The sequence below is a fragment of the Leptonychotes weddellii genome, chromosome 9, assembly GCF_054177405.1.
Source record: "Leptonychotes weddellii isolate Sample4059 chromosome 9, ASM5417740v2, whole genome shotgun sequence".
Taxonomy (NCBI): Eukaryota; Metazoa; Chordata; class Mammalia; order Carnivora; family Phocidae; genus Leptonychotes; species Leptonychotes weddellii.
In genome coordinates this window covers 4181320-4199386 of record NC_138377.1, presented here as the reverse complement: position 1 = coordinate 4199386, position 18067 = coordinate 4181320, and the positions used below count along the sequence as shown (strand labels likewise).

The 18067-nt window shown below is 48.3% G+C and overlaps 2 protein-coding genes across 5 annotated transcripts in view; both read left to right on the top strand.

Moving 5' to 3' along the window:
• The window catches only part of LOC102737142 (echinoderm microtubule-associated protein-like 1), a 34728-nt gene extending 17760 nt beyond the window's left edge, over positions 1-16968 (top strand). For both annotated transcript variants that reach the window (XM_081829924.1, XM_081829923.1), the window contains exons 12-17: positions 1848-1936; positions 11341-11438; positions 11542-11629; positions 13045-13140; positions 14528-14658; positions 15367-16968. In XM_081829924.1, the coding sequence (XP_081686050.1) occupies positions 1848-1936; positions 11341-11438; positions 11542-11629; positions 13045-13140; positions 14528-14658; positions 15367-15492 (628 nt within the window). In that variant the 3' untranslated portion in view covers positions 15493-16968. The remainder of the gene's footprint in view (positions 1-1847; positions 1937-11340; positions 11439-11541; positions 11630-13044; positions 13141-14527; positions 14659-15366) is intronic.
• LOC145723362 (echinoderm microtubule-associated protein-like 1) overlaps positions 1-18067 on the top strand; it is a 433105-nt gene that overhangs the window by 147580 nt on the left and 267458 nt on the right. The gene's annotated exons all lie outside the window — the stretch shown is intronic.

Here is an 18067-nt window from a genome sequence, read left to right as displayed (position 1 = left end):
AGAAAGCATTTCAAAGCGCCGAGGATTTAAAAATGCTTATCTTGCTGCCCTTTCGAAATTTTAGAAACTGCCCGGATCCCGAGCCTCGTGCTCAGATTCCGCTAACACTTACTTACCAAGCGCCTCCAATAGGCCAGGCAGTAGGCCTGCACTTGAATCCCCACTCCGCCCCTGGGCAGCTGTGTGTCTCCAAGCCGGCTAGACAGCCTGAGTTGTTTCACTTCCTAAACCGAGACAGTATCATCCGCCTAGACACAGGGTGCTGATGACTGAAGGAGATGGCGTGTGAGGTGTTTTCCGGGGTGGCCTGGCACTCGGTGTTGACGGCTCTGGTGATCACTCTTTTGTACATTTTGCACTTTTATACTGTTTGTCATAGTACCTTTATGCTTGTTGCGGTTTAATTCAGATATTTTTGGTGATTTCCTCCCATCCTTCCTCTCTGAAAAGCAAACCATTTAGACTCTGTTGTGTTGCCTGTGGATTATGTATAAGGAAAGAGGAACCATTTATAAGTCACAGGTCACAGTATCTTAAGAGTTGGGCACCTCATACCCAACAGAATTCTTCATGAAAATGTTTTGCCGTGTGTGCATGTCCACACACACACACACACACACACACACACACACACACCCCTTCCTTGTAACTCTCCCGGGGACAGTGGAAGCTTCAGACTCAGCAGGCTCTGATGAATGGCTGACAGCCAGTGATGACCAGACCCACGTGCTGACTACGCACAGTAGGACAGGGCCTGGGGACCATGCCAGGATGCTCAGAATAACACACAAGGTCCCATGGGTGGAAGAGAGTCCTTCCCTCCATGTATGCCTCCCATATCTCTGGTCCTCGCACCAGCCTTAGCTCTGGATGGGGCCGTTCGTGGGGCTTCGGAGCATAGCCCGATCAGCCCCCGCCTCTCTGCTTCTTATGTTCTGGCCTCTGTTCGCATTCAGTAGCATGTTAAAGGTAAATGGTTGTTGAAGACACAAGTCGAGAAGCCAAATCCAAATTTCAGGGGCCAGCCAGTCCCATGAAGTGGGCCGTGGGGAAACTAGCAGCGCTCACTGGCCGTGTCCGTGGAATGTACACCGTCTGGGCTCCCCTGGGTCTGAAGCTGCCACAGCAGGGCACCCCCAGGCCTTTTCATCCCTGAAAACCCTGGAGTCCTCTTCCTGCCACCACCTGCAAACACACAGGCCGGAGAGTACACATACCGAGTACCGTGTCCTTGCCGGCAGATACGAAGCACATCTGTATCCCTTAGAGTTTGCTTTAACACTGGGCCTCCTCGGTGGACTTGGCCCTTATTCCCATTTTATAATCGAGGACACGGAGCCCAGACCAGTCCTGTGGCCGCCCTCCCACCCCTCTCTCCACCCTGGCTTTCCCCTGGCTGGCGCCGCCAGCATCATTCTCAGCAGGCCAGACACCCCAGGGCTGTCCCAGCTCACCCCCTGGGACCCACCCCGCTGCTCTGGGGCCAGATCTCTGGGTAAGACCGTGCAGGCAGCCCCTGCGGCCTCCTCTGGCCACGGGCCCGGCCTTAGGGCTTCCTGTCCTTTGACACGTAAGTGACAAAACTCAAACACCGAGGACCCCATCACCACACGGGAACCAAATCATTTCCAAGGGAAGCCAGCATGCTGCTTCTTTCTTTAGGAAATGCTCATATGAAGGAACTTTTCCTTAAGGAAGAGCCGGGAATAAGCATTCTTGTTAAGCCAACACAGAGTATTTCTTAAGCCCCGAGAGGAATAGTTTTTAATAGTTACTGTTAAGTATACTAGGCTCCCTTTATTTTCTCACCAAACAACTTACCGTGCTTTTTCTCGTTTTCACAACAGGTGGTTTGTGTTTGACACGGAAACAAAAGACTTGGTCACCGTTCACACGGATGGAAACGAACAGCTGTCCGTCATGCGTTACTCACCGGGTGGGTGAGAGCTGCTGTTTGCTCGCCATACAGTTATGACGGTTATGAAATCCTGTGTAGATGTCTTTTAAGGAAGAAATCTCACAAGCCTCCTGGGCGGAGCCAAACTATACTGCATCTAACTGTCAGACATAGATAAAATGAGACTGATTTGCATACTGAATCCCCACGTATTCATCACCCAGCTGCAGAAATACAGACACTTAGCCGATCTGGCTCATCCAGAGCCCCCCCACCCCCCACCCCTCCGAAGCACTTCCCAGAACTTAGCCCTTCATCTGTTAATATTACTGTTCAGATCTTAAAAAGATGAGGCCTCTTTATTTTTTAACAGCTTTATTTAGGAGTAATTTACATACAATACTTTCCCCATTATAAATGGACTCTCAGTGACTGAGTGAATTCATGCCATGTATAGCCATCATGACAAACCAATTCGAGAACCTTTCCATCACCCCCAAAAGTTCCCTCCCTGCCCCTTAGCGATTAAGCTCTACTCCCACCCCTCAGCCTTCGGCAACCACTGATCTGCTGTCCTATAAACTGCCTTTTCCGGACATTCCATATCAATGGAATCATATACTACGGAGCCTATTGCGTGTGACCTCTTTTACCTGGAATACTGTTTTTTGAGATTAATTCGGGTCATTATGCATGTACCGTAGTTGATTCCATTTTAACTGCTAGATAGGATTCCACTTTGTGGATGTACCTCGCTGTGTTTATCCGTTCATCACTCAGTGGTCATGGGGGTTGTTTCTGGTTTCTGGCTATTACGAAGAGCCCCACTGGGAACATTCACTTATAGGTCTCTTTGTGGTCATTTGTTTTCATTTCTCCTAGGTACATTCCTAGGAGTAGGACTGATGGATTGTATGGTAAAGCTGTGTGTAACATTTTATGAAACGGTGCCAACCTGCTTGCCAGAGAGGCTGCACAGTCTCGCGTTCCCACCAGCAACATGTGAGGGTTCTGGTTTTTCTCTGCGTTTCTACCAACACCCGTTATTACCTGCCTCTTTTATGACAGCCTTTCTGGTAGCAGTGGAGTCGTATCCCGCTGTGGTTTTAACCTGCACCTCCCCTGCAGCCGTAAGAGATGCTGGGCCTGTTTGCCCGTGCCTGTTGATCACTCCTGTATCTTTGGTGAAATACCTTTTCAGGTATTTTGCCTGTTTTCTAGTTAGGTTTTCTGTCTTACTCTTGAGTTGTAAGAGCGCTTTCTATAGTCTGTGTATAAGTTCTTTACCAGCTATGTGAATTGCAAATGTTTTCTCCCAGGGTGTGGCTTATCTTTTCATCTTCTTTTGAAGCAAAAGCTTTCCATTTTGATGAAGTCCAGTTTCTCAGGTTTTTCTTTGATGGATCATGCATTTAGCGTCGCACCCAAGTCATGAAGCTTTTCCCCTCTGCTTTCTTTCAGAAAGGTGATTATTGGGGTGCCTGGGTGGCTCAGTCGGTTAAGTGTCTGACTCTTGGTTTTGGCTCAGGTCATGATCTCAGGGTTTTGGGATTGAGTCCCACGTCAGGCTCCATGCTCAGCCTGGAGTCCACTTGAGATTCTCTCTCTCTCCCTCTGCCCCTCCCCTGCTTCTTTCTCCCTCTTTAAAAAAAAAAAAAAATTGGTGATTGTTTTAGCCCTTACCTCCAGGTGATTCTTGTGTATTGCAAGGGGTGAAAGTTTGATTTGTTCTGCATGTAGATTATCCACTTGTCCCAGCATCATTCATTCAAAAGACAGTCCTTTCCCTATCAGATAATCTTGACACTATTGTCACAAACCAATTGACCCGTAAAATAAAAAGGTTTATTTTTGGATTCTCAGTTCTGTCCCGTTCACCTAGATGTCCATCCCTGTGCCAGCACCACGCAGTCTGGATTACTGGGAGTTCAGAGTGAGTTTCAAAGATGAATAGTCTAACTCCTCCAACTTTGCGGTTCCTTTTCAGAGCTGTTTTGACTACTTTAGATCCTCACCATTTGTATATAAATTTTATGACCAGCTTGTCCATTTCTCATTTTAAAAAGCCTGCCAGGATTTTAATAGGGATTTAATGTTGAACTTGTAGATCGATATAGGGAGATTTGATGGCTTGGCCATGCTGAGTCTTTTACTCTTTGAACACAGAATATCTGTCCATTTATTTAGGTCTTCTGCCATTTTTCTCAGCAATGTTTCATAGTTTTTGGTGCACAAGTCACACTTCCTTTGTCAAGTTTGTTCCTAAGTCAGTTCTCTTTATGCCATTGGCAATGGAATTATCTTAACTTTATTTTCAGAATGTTGGTTGCTACCATAGAGAAATAAAATCAATTTTTGCACATGGATCTTATATCCTATGTCCTTTCTAAACTCTTTTATTGGTCTTAGTAGTTGTGTGTGTGTGTGTGTGTGTGTGTGTGTAAAATCCTTGGGATTTTCTTCCTACAGGATCATGTCATCTGCAAATAAAGACTGTTTTATTTCTTCCTTTCCAATCTGGGTGCCTTTAATTATTTCTTCTCTCTTGCATTAGGTAGAACCTCCAGGACAGTGTTGGACAGAAGTGGCAAGAATGCATCCTTGCCTTGCTCGCAGTCTTAGGAGAAAAAGCATTCGGTCATACACCATTAAGTATGATGTTAGTGCCCTTTTAGCATGATGAGGAAGGTCCTTTCTATTCCTAATTTGTTTAGGGTTTTCAGCATGAACGGCTGTTGGATTTTGTCAAATGCTTTTTTTTTGGTCAAATATATTTATTAAGGGCGCCTGGGTGGCTCAGTTGGTTGAGCGACTGCCTTCGGCTCGGGTCATGATCCTGGAGTCCCGGGATCGAGTCCCACATCGGGCTCCCTGCTCGGCGGGGGGTCTGCTTCTCCCTCTGACCCTCTTCCCTCTCGTGCTCTCTGTCTCTCATTCTCTCTCTCAAATAAATAAATAAAATCTTTAAAAAAAAAAAATATATTTATTAAGATGATCAAGTGATTTTTTTAAACAAGATTTTATTTATTTATTTGACAGCGAGAGAAGGAACACGAGCAGGGGGAGTGGGAGAGGGATAAGCAGGCTTCCCACTGAGCAGGGAGCCCGATGCGGGGCTCGATCCCAGGACCCTGAGATCATGACCTGAGCCGAAAGCAGATGCTTAACGACTGAGCCACCCAGGCGCCGCTAAGTGATTTTTTTTATCCTTCATTTTATTAATATGGTCTATTAATTTTCAGATGTTAACCCAACTTTGCATCCCTGGGACAAATCCCACTTGGTCATGGTGTATCAATCCTTTTTATATATCACTGGATTCCCTTTGTTAATATTAAGGATTTTTTTCGTCCCTGTTCTTGAGGGATATCAATCTGTAGTTCTCTTTTCCTGTGATAGTTTTGTGTGGCATAGTTATGAGAGTACTGTTGCAGAGTAAGTTGGGAGGTGTTCCTTCCCTGCTTATTTTCTGAGAGTTTCTTAAGGATTGATACTATTTCTTCATTAAATATTTGGTAGAATTCATGTAACTTTAGTGAGCCATCTTTTCCTTGTGGGAGGGTTTTTAATTACTAATGCAGTTTCTTGTTGTAGATCTATTCAGAGTGTTTATTCTTCTTGAGTCAGTTTGGTAAATTGTCCATTTCTGCTAAGCTGTCTGCTTGGTTGGCATTAAATCATTCATAATATTTGCTTATAATCCTTTTAATTTTTCTGAGGTCAGCAGTGAGGTCTCCTCGTTCATTCTTGATTCTGGAAACTCTGTCTCTTCTCTTTTCCTCTTGGTCAGTCTGGCTAAAGGTTTGTCAATTTTGTTGATCTTTTCAAAGAACCAACTTTTGTTTTCATTGATTTTCCTTTTTCTTTTTTTTCTTTTCTGTTCTGATCTTTATTTTTTTCCCTTCCCCTGCTTGATTAATATTTAGCTTGCTCTTGAAGTTTAGGTTACTTATTGGAGACCTTTCTTTTCTGGTAGAGATGTGTAAAACTATAAATTTCCCCTCGAGGGGTGTCTGGGTGGCTCAGTTGGTTAAGCGTCCAACTCTTGATTTTGGCTCAGGTCATGATCTCAGGGTTACCCCATAGCATGGAGCCTGCTTGAGATTCTCTCCCTCTCCCTCTGCCCCTTCCCCTCCTTGTTTCTCTCCCCCTCTCAAAAAAAAAAAAAAAAATTCCCCTTGAGCACTGTTTCAGTCACATCCCATAAATTTTGATATATTGTGTTTTCATTTCCATTCCATTCAAAATATTTCCTAATTTCCTTAATGATTTCTTCTTTGGCCCATGGGTTATTTACATACGTATTGTTTAATTTCCGAATATTTGGGGGATTTCCCATATTTCCTCCTGTTGTTGTTTAACTCACCTCCATTGTGGCCTAGAATGTATTTTGTATGACTTTAATCACGTTTACTTCATCGAGACTTGTTTTTATAGCCTGGCACGTGGTCTATCCCGGACGATGTCCCAGGTGTACTTGCGGAGAATGTGTGTCGTGCGCTCTTGGGTGCAGTGTTCTCGATTGGTCGGCTGGGACAAGTTGGTGGACAGTGTTCAGAGCTGACTGATGTGTTGTTCGAGTCATCTGTGTCCTTGCCGCTACTCTGGCTGGCCTAGCAGCTGCTGAGAGGCAAGGACTGAAAACTCCAACTGGTCCCGTGGAACCGGTTAGTTTCTCTCTTCGGCTCTCTCGGTTTGGCTTCATGCATTTTGGATGGAGGACGGGACAGAGTTGCGCTCAAACACCTCCAGCCAGGAAGGCTTGCATCCTGTGCCAGCGGACACGTGTGCAGGTAGAAGGGCGCGGCCGGCGTTCAGGCCGGTTCCGGGGCTGCCCGGCTTCTGCTGCCGCGGGCCCTGTGGCATCCTCCCTGGGCGTGCGTGCAACCTCAGCGTGGCCACGAGCGTCTGGGTAGCCGGGCTCCTCTCCTGCCTGCCCCCCGCGTGCGCGCGCACGCACATGCCTAGCCTCCCGTCACCAGGAATGGGCGCGCTCCGGCCTCCACCGTGACCGCGGGCTGCTGGAGCCGAGGGCCCTCTCTGCTCACCCGCCCTGGATCTCGTCACTTCCGTCCACAACGCTGCTGGGTGGGCATAGGCATCGCCCAGGGCTTTGTGTGGAGTGAGCCGCCTGACCACGGAAACAAAGCTGCTGGCGCCCACAGCCGGCTCTGCCCGGCCGCACCCTCTGAGCCCGCCGAGCCGGTGGGAGGGGAGAGCGCAGCCCCGGGCGAGCGCACCGGGGACTCCTACTGTCCTCATCCCGAATTCAGCAGCTTTTTAAGTATAAACACTTCTCAGATGGATTTACGTCTTTGATCAATTTCCAGAGTGCGGAAGTGGTTATTTTTGTCAGTTTTGTACATCTTTTTCATTGCTTTATGGGGAGAGGATTCACCGGGCTCACTGGGCCACCGCTGGAAGCCCTGCCCGCTTATTTTTAATATAGCCACAGTGTCACTGTCACCTCCTCAGCCCAAATAGCATTAACTTCTTAATATCGTCAGGTATTCGCATAGTCAGTATTCAAATTTTCACTTGACTTTTTTTTTTTAAGATTTTATTTATTTATTTGACAGAGAGAGAGACAGCGAGAGCAGGAACACAAGCAGGGGGAGTGGGAGAGGGAGAAGCAGGCTTCCCGCCGAGCAGGGAGCCCGATGCGGGACTCGATCCCAGGACCCTGGGATCATGACCTGAGCCGAAGGCAGATGCTTAACCACTGAGCCACCCAGGCGCCCTTCACTTGACTTGTTTTTAACAGTTTCAACTGGGATCCAAAAAAGGCTGTCCTGTGGTAATTGTCTGATATATCTCTGAAGTCCCGTTTAATCTATCATTCCTTGTGCTTGTTCTCTCCCTCCCTCCCCCACCCCCTTCCCCACTCTCTCTTGTGTGCACTGTTCACTTACTTGTTGAAGGAACGGGCTCATTTTCCCCCGTAGTGTTTTCTCCACTCTGGATTTTGCTGAGTGCGTCCCCGTGGTGTCCTTTAACATGTTCCTCTGTCCCCTGGACTCCCTCTGATGTGATGTTTGCATCTAGATGCTGGATCCCATTCAGGGTCTGCATGTATTGCTGTCTTCCAGCTACCAGAGACTCACATCTGCTTCTCTCACTTTTGGTGATATTAGTAGCTGTTGGTGCCCAATGCCCAGATTCACGAGGGACTACAAATGAGTGGTTTGCCAATGTTAGATTTTCTTCTTCACTTATTAGATATCTTATTTCTATAAAGAAAAACTGCTAATCATCTACTTTGTTATCCAGTAGCATGGTAGCATTCATTAAGGAAAGTCAAGATAAATGCCTGATTTTTTTTTAAGATTTATTTATTTGAGAGAGAGAAAGAGAGCAAGCAGCAGGGAAGGGCAGAGGGAGAGGGAGAGAGTCTTAAGCAGACTGTGCTGAGCGTGGAGCCTTATGCAGGGCTCGATCTCACAACCCTGAGCTCACAACCTGAGCTGAAACCGAGAGTTGGATGCTTAACTGATTACACCACCCAGGTGCCCCTGCCTGATTTCTTTTGCTTTATATACCAATTTCCAAGATAGTGAATTTGTTCTCTGTACCCCTTAACAGTGAGCAGTTGGTGTTGGTGGGTTGGGTGCCATTGTGAACTGACGTATATTTGCTCAGTTTTCTCATCACGGGCCAATGGAAGCCACCGGGGTTTGGCGGCTGAGTCCTGACAGTGTGGGTGCCAAGAGTGCTCATGGCTGCTGGGCGGGCCCTTGCTTCTAGGCCTGGTCGTTGGATGCTTGTGTTTTAGGAAATGCTATGTTTCTGTGATATGCAGGATATTCAGCTATGTGAACGCTCTCGGAAATAGCAGTTTTGTCCTTGGAAATACTTGGCCAAGACTGAGCTGCTACTGCTCTGTAAGAATCCTCTATTTTATAAGCTGATTGGCAGCAGGCTCTACCTCATGGTGGAGCTGTGTTCTTAATCTCCACAGGTCTCATTAGAGAAGGAGCACCCTTCCAGGGGTGTTTTCCTTGTGCCCGAGCAAAGTTCACACTTCTCACCCTAAACAGACAACCCCCCAGACACCTTGGAACCTTTTTTTGATGTTGAGAAGGTGCTTACTCAGCTCAGAATGCCTTTCATTCTTGATGTTTTAAGTATCATATTTTATTATTAATTCTGGCCAATACTCTGCATTCTTCTATGTGTTTTATGTGTTTCGCATCATTTTCTTGTGATTCTGAATGTCTGTGAAGTGCAAGAGGCCCTCGTCTACACCCTCTTTTCCTAGAAGGCCCTCAGATATCTATCAGCTCCGGCTGACATGAGCAGAGTCCTTCGGGGAGTATATTTCTTGTCAGTTGTACTCATGGCCATTCCCTGGAGACCAGAGAGCTCTTCTTACCAGCAACTCTGCTTCTCGGGCTTCAGAGCTTTTCTTCATTAACCAGGTGACCCTTGCCTCAAAGAGGCATTTGTACACCATGCTCATAGCATTATTATTCTATAATAATTATTCTTAACTGTGGAAGCAACCCCAGTGTCCATCAGTAGATGGATGGATAAGCAAATTATGGTATAGCCATTCAACAGAATATTATTCAGTCTTTAAAAAGAAGGAAATTTTAACACATGCTATAACACAGATGACTCTTGAGGACGTTATGCTGAGTGAAATAAGGCAGACACAAAAAGACGAATATTGTATGATCCCACTTACAGGAGGTACTTAGAACATTCGAAATCCTAGAGCTGGGGCAGTCAGAATTATAATAAATGGTTCCATTATGAGAGAGAGTTAACAGATGATAAGGTAGTTCTTATCTTGAGATCATTGGCTTAAGAATGTACAAGCCAGCAGGCCGACACATCACGTGGCAGGCTTTACCCTTAATCTGTGTCACAGGGGCAGCAGAATCAGCAACAAAATGCTCCAGGCTCTGGAGTCAGACTGCCTGGGTTCGAATCCCAGCTCCCATAAACCTGTGTGACCTTGGGCAAGTTACTTTGCCACTTGTGCCTCAGTTTCCTCTCCTGAAAAATGGGCATGATATCTACCTGTCTGTAGGGTTTATGAGGATGAAATACGTGAATACAGGATGGTACCTAGTGGACACTACATAAATGTGGACTGTTATAATTTGATAATAATTATGGTTAACCTTTAGTGTTCATCATCATCATTATTGTCAGGGCCCGGTCAGTTGGGGCAATCAAGGGTGGATGGTTTCCCATGCAGCTCTCCGGCCTTCTTGAGAATCGTCAGCCATAGATGGTCTCCTTCTCCAGGCCTCCGCTGTCCTTGGCCTATTTACCCCATCCCGCCAGGATTCCCACATGGGACAGGCTGACTTGGTCTTGCCAACACCCTTATTTTGACCTGGCCCAGGCTAGGACTTCCTGAAACACCATTTCCTGATGGTGTCAGGCCATGTTGTTTCCTGTAGGACTCCTTACCTTGGGAGAAGGAAACTGATGACAGTGGGGGGGGGGGGGGAACTTTTATTAACAACTAACGATGGCCAGTGACCACCAGGACCTTTACAAACACTGTCCAGGGAATCCTCTGAATTGCTGTGAAAATTGCCGTGCTTTGCGGACGGAGGCACTGGTGCTCGGTGCGAGCAGGGACACATCGCAGTCCCCGAGCCCGTGTGCGGAGACCCCGCTACTCTGTGTTCCATTCTGTGCCTCAGGGTGCCCGCCCCCCACACGGTTCCTGTCTCCTTCCTTTTGCTTCCTGGCCTCAGGAAAGTCTGACCTCCTCTGGATTAGTCTCTCAGGCCTTGTTTCCTTCCCAGTATATCGTGGATCTCCCCGCTTTGCCTTCACACTTGGCAAGTTCCTCCGCCGGCTACAAAAGTGGGCTCTGCTTTTATGTTATATTGAGCTCCTTCCCTGTGTTTCCACACAAGCACCAAAGCCCCGTTCCTTAGGCTTTCCTGAGGCCAGAAACCTAGGCAAAAATGGTAACTGATGGCCTATTGGAAGAGAGGCAGGAAGGGCCTTCCAGGTAGGGCAGGGGTGGGAGGGAGGACAGTGTGCACAGAGGTGAGGTAGGAGGGGCCTTCCAGGCAGGGCAGGAGGTAGGAGGGAGGACAGTGTATGCAGAGGTGAGGTGGGAGGGACCTTCCAGGCAGGGCAGGGGGGTGGGAAGGAGGACAGTATGGCAGAGGTCTGAGAGAGCCTGGCGCTCAGTGAGGAGCGATGTGGCCACATCCTGGAGGGAATGAGTCTCGGTCCTTCCATGTGGGGGTGGCAGGGATGGGGCTAATAAGGGGAGAGATCTGGTCAGGAGTAGATTTCCAAAAGACAGCTTGGGAAGTGGCGTAGGACTTCCTGAAAAGCAAACTCTTCTCTTTGAGTTAAGTCACTGATTTGGCTAATTTTTCTAAATCTGTGATGTCACTAACATTACCCCTTGTCATTGATAAGTGTTTATTTTTAAAACAAATGTCATCTGCATATTTGTGCAGACGGGACCTTCTTAGCCATCGGCTCCCATGACAACTGCATCTACATCTACGGAGTCAGTGACAATGGGAGGAAGTACACGCGTGTCGGCAAGTGCTCGGTAGGCGCTCTTCTCATTTTCTCAGGATGTGTGTGGTCACCCTATGTCCCTCGTGCTGGGAATTTACGAGGCACGTGAAACACATCCTGCTCTTCTCTCCCAGGGTCATTCCAGCTTCATTACTCACCTGGACTGGTCTGTGAACTCCCAATTCCTCGTGTCAAATTCTGGAGACTATGAAATCCTTTACTGTGAGTAGCACCCCAGGGCTTGTCTGGGTTCGGATCACATAGAACGTTCACTCTGAGACCAAAATGGGGTCTCCTGCAAACCCCACTTCCCCTACTGCCTCGGCATGTGCTGTCATCTCCAGGCCTTGGTTTCCTTTTCTATAAAACGGGAGTCGGGCAGGGCCACCTCTAAGATCCTTCCCGCCACTGAGATCCTTGGGGGCTCGGGCTGACGTGGGCCCCTGCAGAGCAGAAGATATGGGACTCCCAAGAAGGAAAATGCCAAATCCTGGAGGGAGAGGCCCGAGGGGGGCAATTGGGGCAGGAGAGAGTGGGGACCCTTGTGAAGGCATCATCCCAAGCAGGCAGACAGAGTGAAGTCTCTCCTGCCTGGGGGGACAGCAGCGCCTAGGACCCCTCCTGGCAGTGTCTGTGTCCAGGCAGGACCTGAGAACACCGAGGATAGTAAGTAAGGCCAGTACTTCCTGAGCACTGGCTCCTCATACGTGGGTCAAGCACCTGTCATGTGCCCAGCTCTGGGCTAAGCACAGGGGATTGTGGGGCATGAGGAGGGCCTGGTGTCCACCCTGCTGGATGGTACTAAATAGTGCAATACTAAAAAGTACCAAAAAGTTTACATACATTTTCTGTCATTATCCATAGCTCTTCCAGGCTTATCCCATTTTGTAGACAGGAAGTGTGGGCTCAGATACAAGGCCGTAGGCATCAAGAGCCAGTGGGGAGGTAGGGAGGCAGCCATCCACTTGCTGAGGAGCTGGACAGGTAGAGCTGCTGGAGATGGAGGAGAGAGGGAACTAGCATGTGCCAGGTGGCACCTGGTCTTCCCTCTCCGCCCTCCCCAAAGTCCTGCCTGACACAGGGCAGAAGAAGGGGGATGGGTTTCAGAAACAGGCCATGGGTCTAAAATCTTCTCAGACCCGGTCTCATACTCTAGGAGTGAGAGCTCGTTTGGGGAGCAATCAAATCACCTGGGTATGACTGGTTTCCATAAGCTTCCACTCCTAACTCAGGGCTGAAGGGGTGTGTGGTGGTGGTGGGCAGGGGGATGGCTGGGGAGCCTGACATGAACAGCAGGTGGCAGAGCTGAGCTGTTCGAAGGCTCTGTGGGCGGGCAGGGGAGGGAGACCGTGAGCATTTGAAGGCAAGGTACCCATGGATGGTCAAAGGAAAGAGAAGCCAGACTGCAGGAAACAGACCCAAAGAGGGAGATAGATGGGAGGTGGTGCCCATGGAGGCCCCGGGGCTCAGGCACAGTTGCAGTCGTGAGCCTGGCTCCCACGGGGCTGGGAAGTGGAAAGGGTCCCACTCCACATGGCTCTGACGCTGGCGGGGCAGGGCTGTAAGGGCCAGCCTTGTCAGGGGAGGAGAGGGGCCTTCGGCTTAGATGTCACCAGACTTGGATTTGCTTTTTCCAGGGGTTCCCTCTGCTTGTAAGCAAGTCGTAAGTGTGGAAACTACGAGAGACATTGAATGGGCTACATACACCTGCACTTTGGGGTTCCATGTCTTTGGTAAGTTTTCTGCAGCTTTCATTCAGTTCACACATAACATGTATCCACTTTTAGAACATTTCTCTAATAGTTATGAACTCTCATGGTCACTGGTTTTGTCCAGCTGCTCTGCTGCCACATGAACCCTAAAAGGACACGCTCCCTGCAGCTCCCAGGGGAAGGGCCAGGCAAGAACCAGAGAGATAGGTTTAACCCTTTTCTATTGTATGAAATAAGTCCTGAGATAATGCTCTAGAATCTTCTCCTTTGAGGTTGTGCCAAACTTCTTAGATGGGCCAGATGGCACTCAATCTATTTCTTTATCATTTGTTAGAGTTATTATACTTTTTTTGGTTCTTTAACTAAATTTTTCACTTCCTTTAAAGTTGAGATTGGAATATATTTATAAATGGTGTAAAATAAATTAAGACAGTTTAGTAGAATAAAAAAGAAAAGACCGTACCTATAATCTCTTTATGTAAGACTCTAAGTCAATAAGGTGGTCAAAATTTCACAAATCTCTTTAGAGCTGGCATTTATCATTTTCTGGTATAAATGCTAGGAACTCCTGGGTTCACTCTAGATCTGCCAGCTGAGAAACTAATGTACATTCAGCTGTCTCAGATCCAAAGTTACTGGGACCAAAATGTTTCCCATAGCAATGATCAGGGGACACTGCCCGCCCAACCAGACTCCAGATCCATGGCAGGCGGACACCACACCTGCCGGATAGACCAGGCAAGCAGCAGCCACAAAGAGCCGATACCAAGAAACACCTGAGGGGCGTCTGGGTGGCTAATTCTGCTGAGCGTCTGACTCTTGATTTTGGCTCAAGTCATGATCTCAGGGTCGTGGGATCCAGCCCCAGGTCAGGCTCCACGCTCAGCACAGAGCCTGCTTGTCCCTCTCCCTCTGCTCCTCCCCCCGCTACTCTCTCTCTCATACATAAATAAAATCTTTTTAAAAACCTGAAAGGCACACACAGGGTTAAACACTCCTTTGGAGAGACTCACATATAGAGTTACCCCAAAAAACCCAAAAAGTTAGGAAACTGTAGGCTGAGGACTAGCCAGCTTCGGAAACTCAGATGCTTTGGGGGAATAAAGAAAAGGCACTGTGTCCAGAGCCACGGTTTCTGGCACTCTCTCCGCTGTAGAGCCAAGAAGGAAGGGGCCCCCGAAAGTCGTGGGAGCCCAGAGAGCCTGCCGGAGCTCTCCCCTCGGGCGGGACGGGTGATCTGGGAATTGCCCCGGCGGAGGGGATCGCCGGCAGGCTGGGAGCTCTTCTGCCCCGGCTTCGAAAGCCAGGGACTCCGGGCGAGCTGATCTCCATGAGAGCTCAGTGGCGGGCCCTGTGCAGCATGGCCTAGTGTCTCTGGAGTTTCAGGGCTCTGTGGTCTTCATTTTAGGAGTGTGGCCGGAAGGCTCGGACGGAACCGACATCAATGCCGTGTGTCGGGCCCATGAGAGAAAGCTGCTGTCCACCGGCGACGACTTCGGCAAAGTGCACCTGTTCTCTTACCCTTGCTCACAGTTCAGGGTACGTCTTCCTCACGGACCTTGTCCTCAGGGCGCATGCGTCACGGCCTGTGCCCTCGGGGGGCGCATGCGTCACGGCCTCTGCCCTCGGGGGGGCGCGTGCGTCACGGCCTCTGCCCTCGGGGGGCGCATGCGTCCTGGCCTCCCCTGGCGGTCTGGTGATTGACTAGCCAGGCTCTGTCCGTGAACCTGCCAGTCACGCATGCAGACTTGACCCCGCCGTCCCGCCACCCTGGAGCTCTTCCGGGCTCCGCGCTGCTCTCCGGGGAGAACCCCCATCCGCAGAGCCCTTCGAGCTGGCTTGTCTGCTACCGTGGCTTCCTTCGTGGGCCTCACGCCTCTTCCCCCACCTGCTGAGCTGAGCCAACACCAGTGCCTAGAACACCCTTCCCCGCCCTTCCCTCTCGACCCGTGGCACCTGGTAGACCCCTCCTCTGGGTGGCCCCACGTCCGGTACAGCGCTCTGGCCCTGAACCTGTCCCAGCCCGGGACAGCGCCCTGCCCGTGTCTGTCCCCCCCACCAGGCCAGATTGTTGGGGTACGCGGAGGGCCTCCGTGTCGTTTGAACGCCCCCACGGTGCCTGTGCACAAAGCAGGTGCGCAGGCGAGAGCTGCTGAGTGAGGGAAGAACGAGCGTTAGAATTCCAGCACCTTCCGACCCCACGCAGCACGCTCTGCGTTAAGCTCGCTCTCTGTCGTTCTTCCCCAGGCTCCGAGCCACGTGTACAGTGGGCACAGCAGCCACGTCACCAACGTCGATTTCCTCTGTGGCGATAGCCACCTCATCTCCACGGGCGGCAAGGACACGAGCATCATGCAGTGGCGGGTCATTTAGTCCCAGCAGGAAGCGGGGAGCAGAACAGGGGCAGGCACAGACTCGTGCGAGGCCCCACCACTGTGATTTCTATTCCGTTTGAGAAGTTCTGACAAACCTCAGGAAAACCACTCCCTCTACCAGTTACCTTAGCTTAGCGAATCAGTGAGCGTCACACCGGAGCAGTGGTTCACGGTTCTCCTTTGTTGTACAGTATATAAAACAGTGCACATTGAATATTAAAAAAAAATATGCCAGGGTTTACATTGTGGTGACATCAACAGAAGTGACTGGTATATCCTTCGTAACTTTTCTACGAACCCTTCAAAATGGTCACAGAATGCCTTTTAAAATGTTGTACATAGGCTTTACTATTTCCCCATCTAGCTCGCTAAGTCAAATATTTATGATGATAATGAGGTACTGAATTGTGATCGCTATTGATGAATTGGTCCTGAAAGGATAAATCGATGGAGAAGAGCGTGGAGGACTGATTTGCACAGGTGAATCAGGAAATGCAAATGTGACTTTATTTGGTTTCATTCTCTAAGGGTTCATTCAGTCCTCCTGGAGGGAGGCTGACGAGAAAGGGGTTGTATTCTTCTTGTGTTAAGCAGATTGTACTCCAGATTAATTTAAATATTTCAGCAGGGTATGCAGGCACCGTAGAGTTTCAGTGACGCTGTCTGCCTAACCCAACGCAGGCAGCCGCTTCACTCCCTTCTGTCCCGCGCTCACGTTCCCGGAAGAGTGGTGGAGACATCTAGCCACCTTCTTCTGTATAGGAGTTGGCATGATCTGGTATTGTACTTGTATAGGATTGTAGAAATTGATCATAAAGATGTAAGGCTAGGCTTTACTATTTTATGCTTATGGACATTGTATATTTGTATTTTAAGACCAAGTAGACCAAGTCGAAACGGTATCTCTCAAGTGTACAATAAACCTGCGGCGGGGAGAAGTCTGGGAGGCTCCACTGGGTACTAAGGGCAGCTTCTTTTCCTGTCTTTCGTGCATGGATGGCTCCCTACACTACAAAATAAGATCGCATTCTGATGAGTAAAATAGAGGTGGCGTACATTTGTCAAGAAGGCCTTATCCATTTTGATTGTGTGACAGATTGAAATTTATTGTTTACATTGGGGAATGTATCTCAGATTTTAAAATAGAAGAGTAATAAACAGACTTAAAAACAAACACTAAGATTTCTACTTGTTCTAGGCAAGTAAATGAATGGAATTATCTGAACTCCATGGCGCGGGTTGTTTAGAGTGGCTGATTAAGCACAACGTTTGGAAGCATGTTTATTACATCGCCAGCCTGCTGAGCAAATGTGGGACACCAGTAGACACGTGTATTAAATATGAATCTGTTTGTATGTATCCTTATCAAATATATTCTATAATGAAATTAAATCTGAAAAGGATTTCTTATTGACCTATAATCATGAAAATATATAAATTAAAATATTTAAAATTAGATATGATTCACACTATATTCTGTTTCATAGACATATTTTTTGTTCTCACCTGGGTCATTTGCAAATGGAACTCTAGCTTGCATGGTGTGTAAGGATTCATCAGATTCGAAGACTATAAAGAATTCAGCTTAGGGGCGCCTGGGTGCTGTAGTCAGATGGGCGTCTGACTCTTGGTTTCAGCTTGGCTCATGGTCTTGGGGTCGAGGGATTGTGCCCCATGTTGGGCTCCGCATGTGCTCAGTGCAGAGTCTGTTTGGGATTCTCTCCCCCTCTCCCTCTGCCTCTCCTGCTCATTCTCTCTCTCTCTCTTTCTCTAAAATAAATCAATCTTAAAAAAAAAAAAAGAACTCAGCTGAGGGGTGCCTGGCTGGCTCACTTGGAGGAGCATGCAGCCCTTGATCTCAGGGCTATAAGTTTGAGCTCCATGTTGGGGGTAGAGATTCTAAAAAAAAAAAATGAAAAACTTAAAAATTTTTCAGCTTAATTACTGTACCTAGTTGTTATTTTACTTGGTTAAATACTGGCAAAAACAGTTATTTTTACATTAATAATTAAGGGAATCACCAGCTCAAGGAAGGGGAAAGGGACCCATTATTGATCTTATAAGATCTTTTTTTTTTTTTTTTGACAGAGAGAGACACAGTGAGAGAGGAAACACAAGCAGGGGGAGTGGGAGAGGGAGAAGCAGGCTTCCCCTGGAGCAGGGAGCCCAATGTGGGACTCGATCCCAGGACCCTGGGACCGTGACCTGAGCCGAAGGCAGACGCTTAACGACTGAGCCACCCAGGCGCCCAAGATCTACTTTTATTTCTATATAATCCCACTCTTTTCCAGGCTCATAATGGAAAAAGGATATTTACATAAGCTATTACTGTTATTTTCATATTTGTCTATTTTTTATTTTTGTTTGTTTATTTGAGGGGGGAGGGGCAGAGGGAAAAGGAGAGAGAGAATCTCAAGCAGGCTCCACACCCAGCACAGAGCCCGTCGTGGGGCTCAATCTCACGACTCTGAGATCACGACCTTCCAAGATCCAAGACACTGCTGGGACAAGAGGCCTGGAAGCAGGGGTGACCGCTAGGCCTCTTCTTCCCAGTGGCCCGAGGCCCTGTCAGC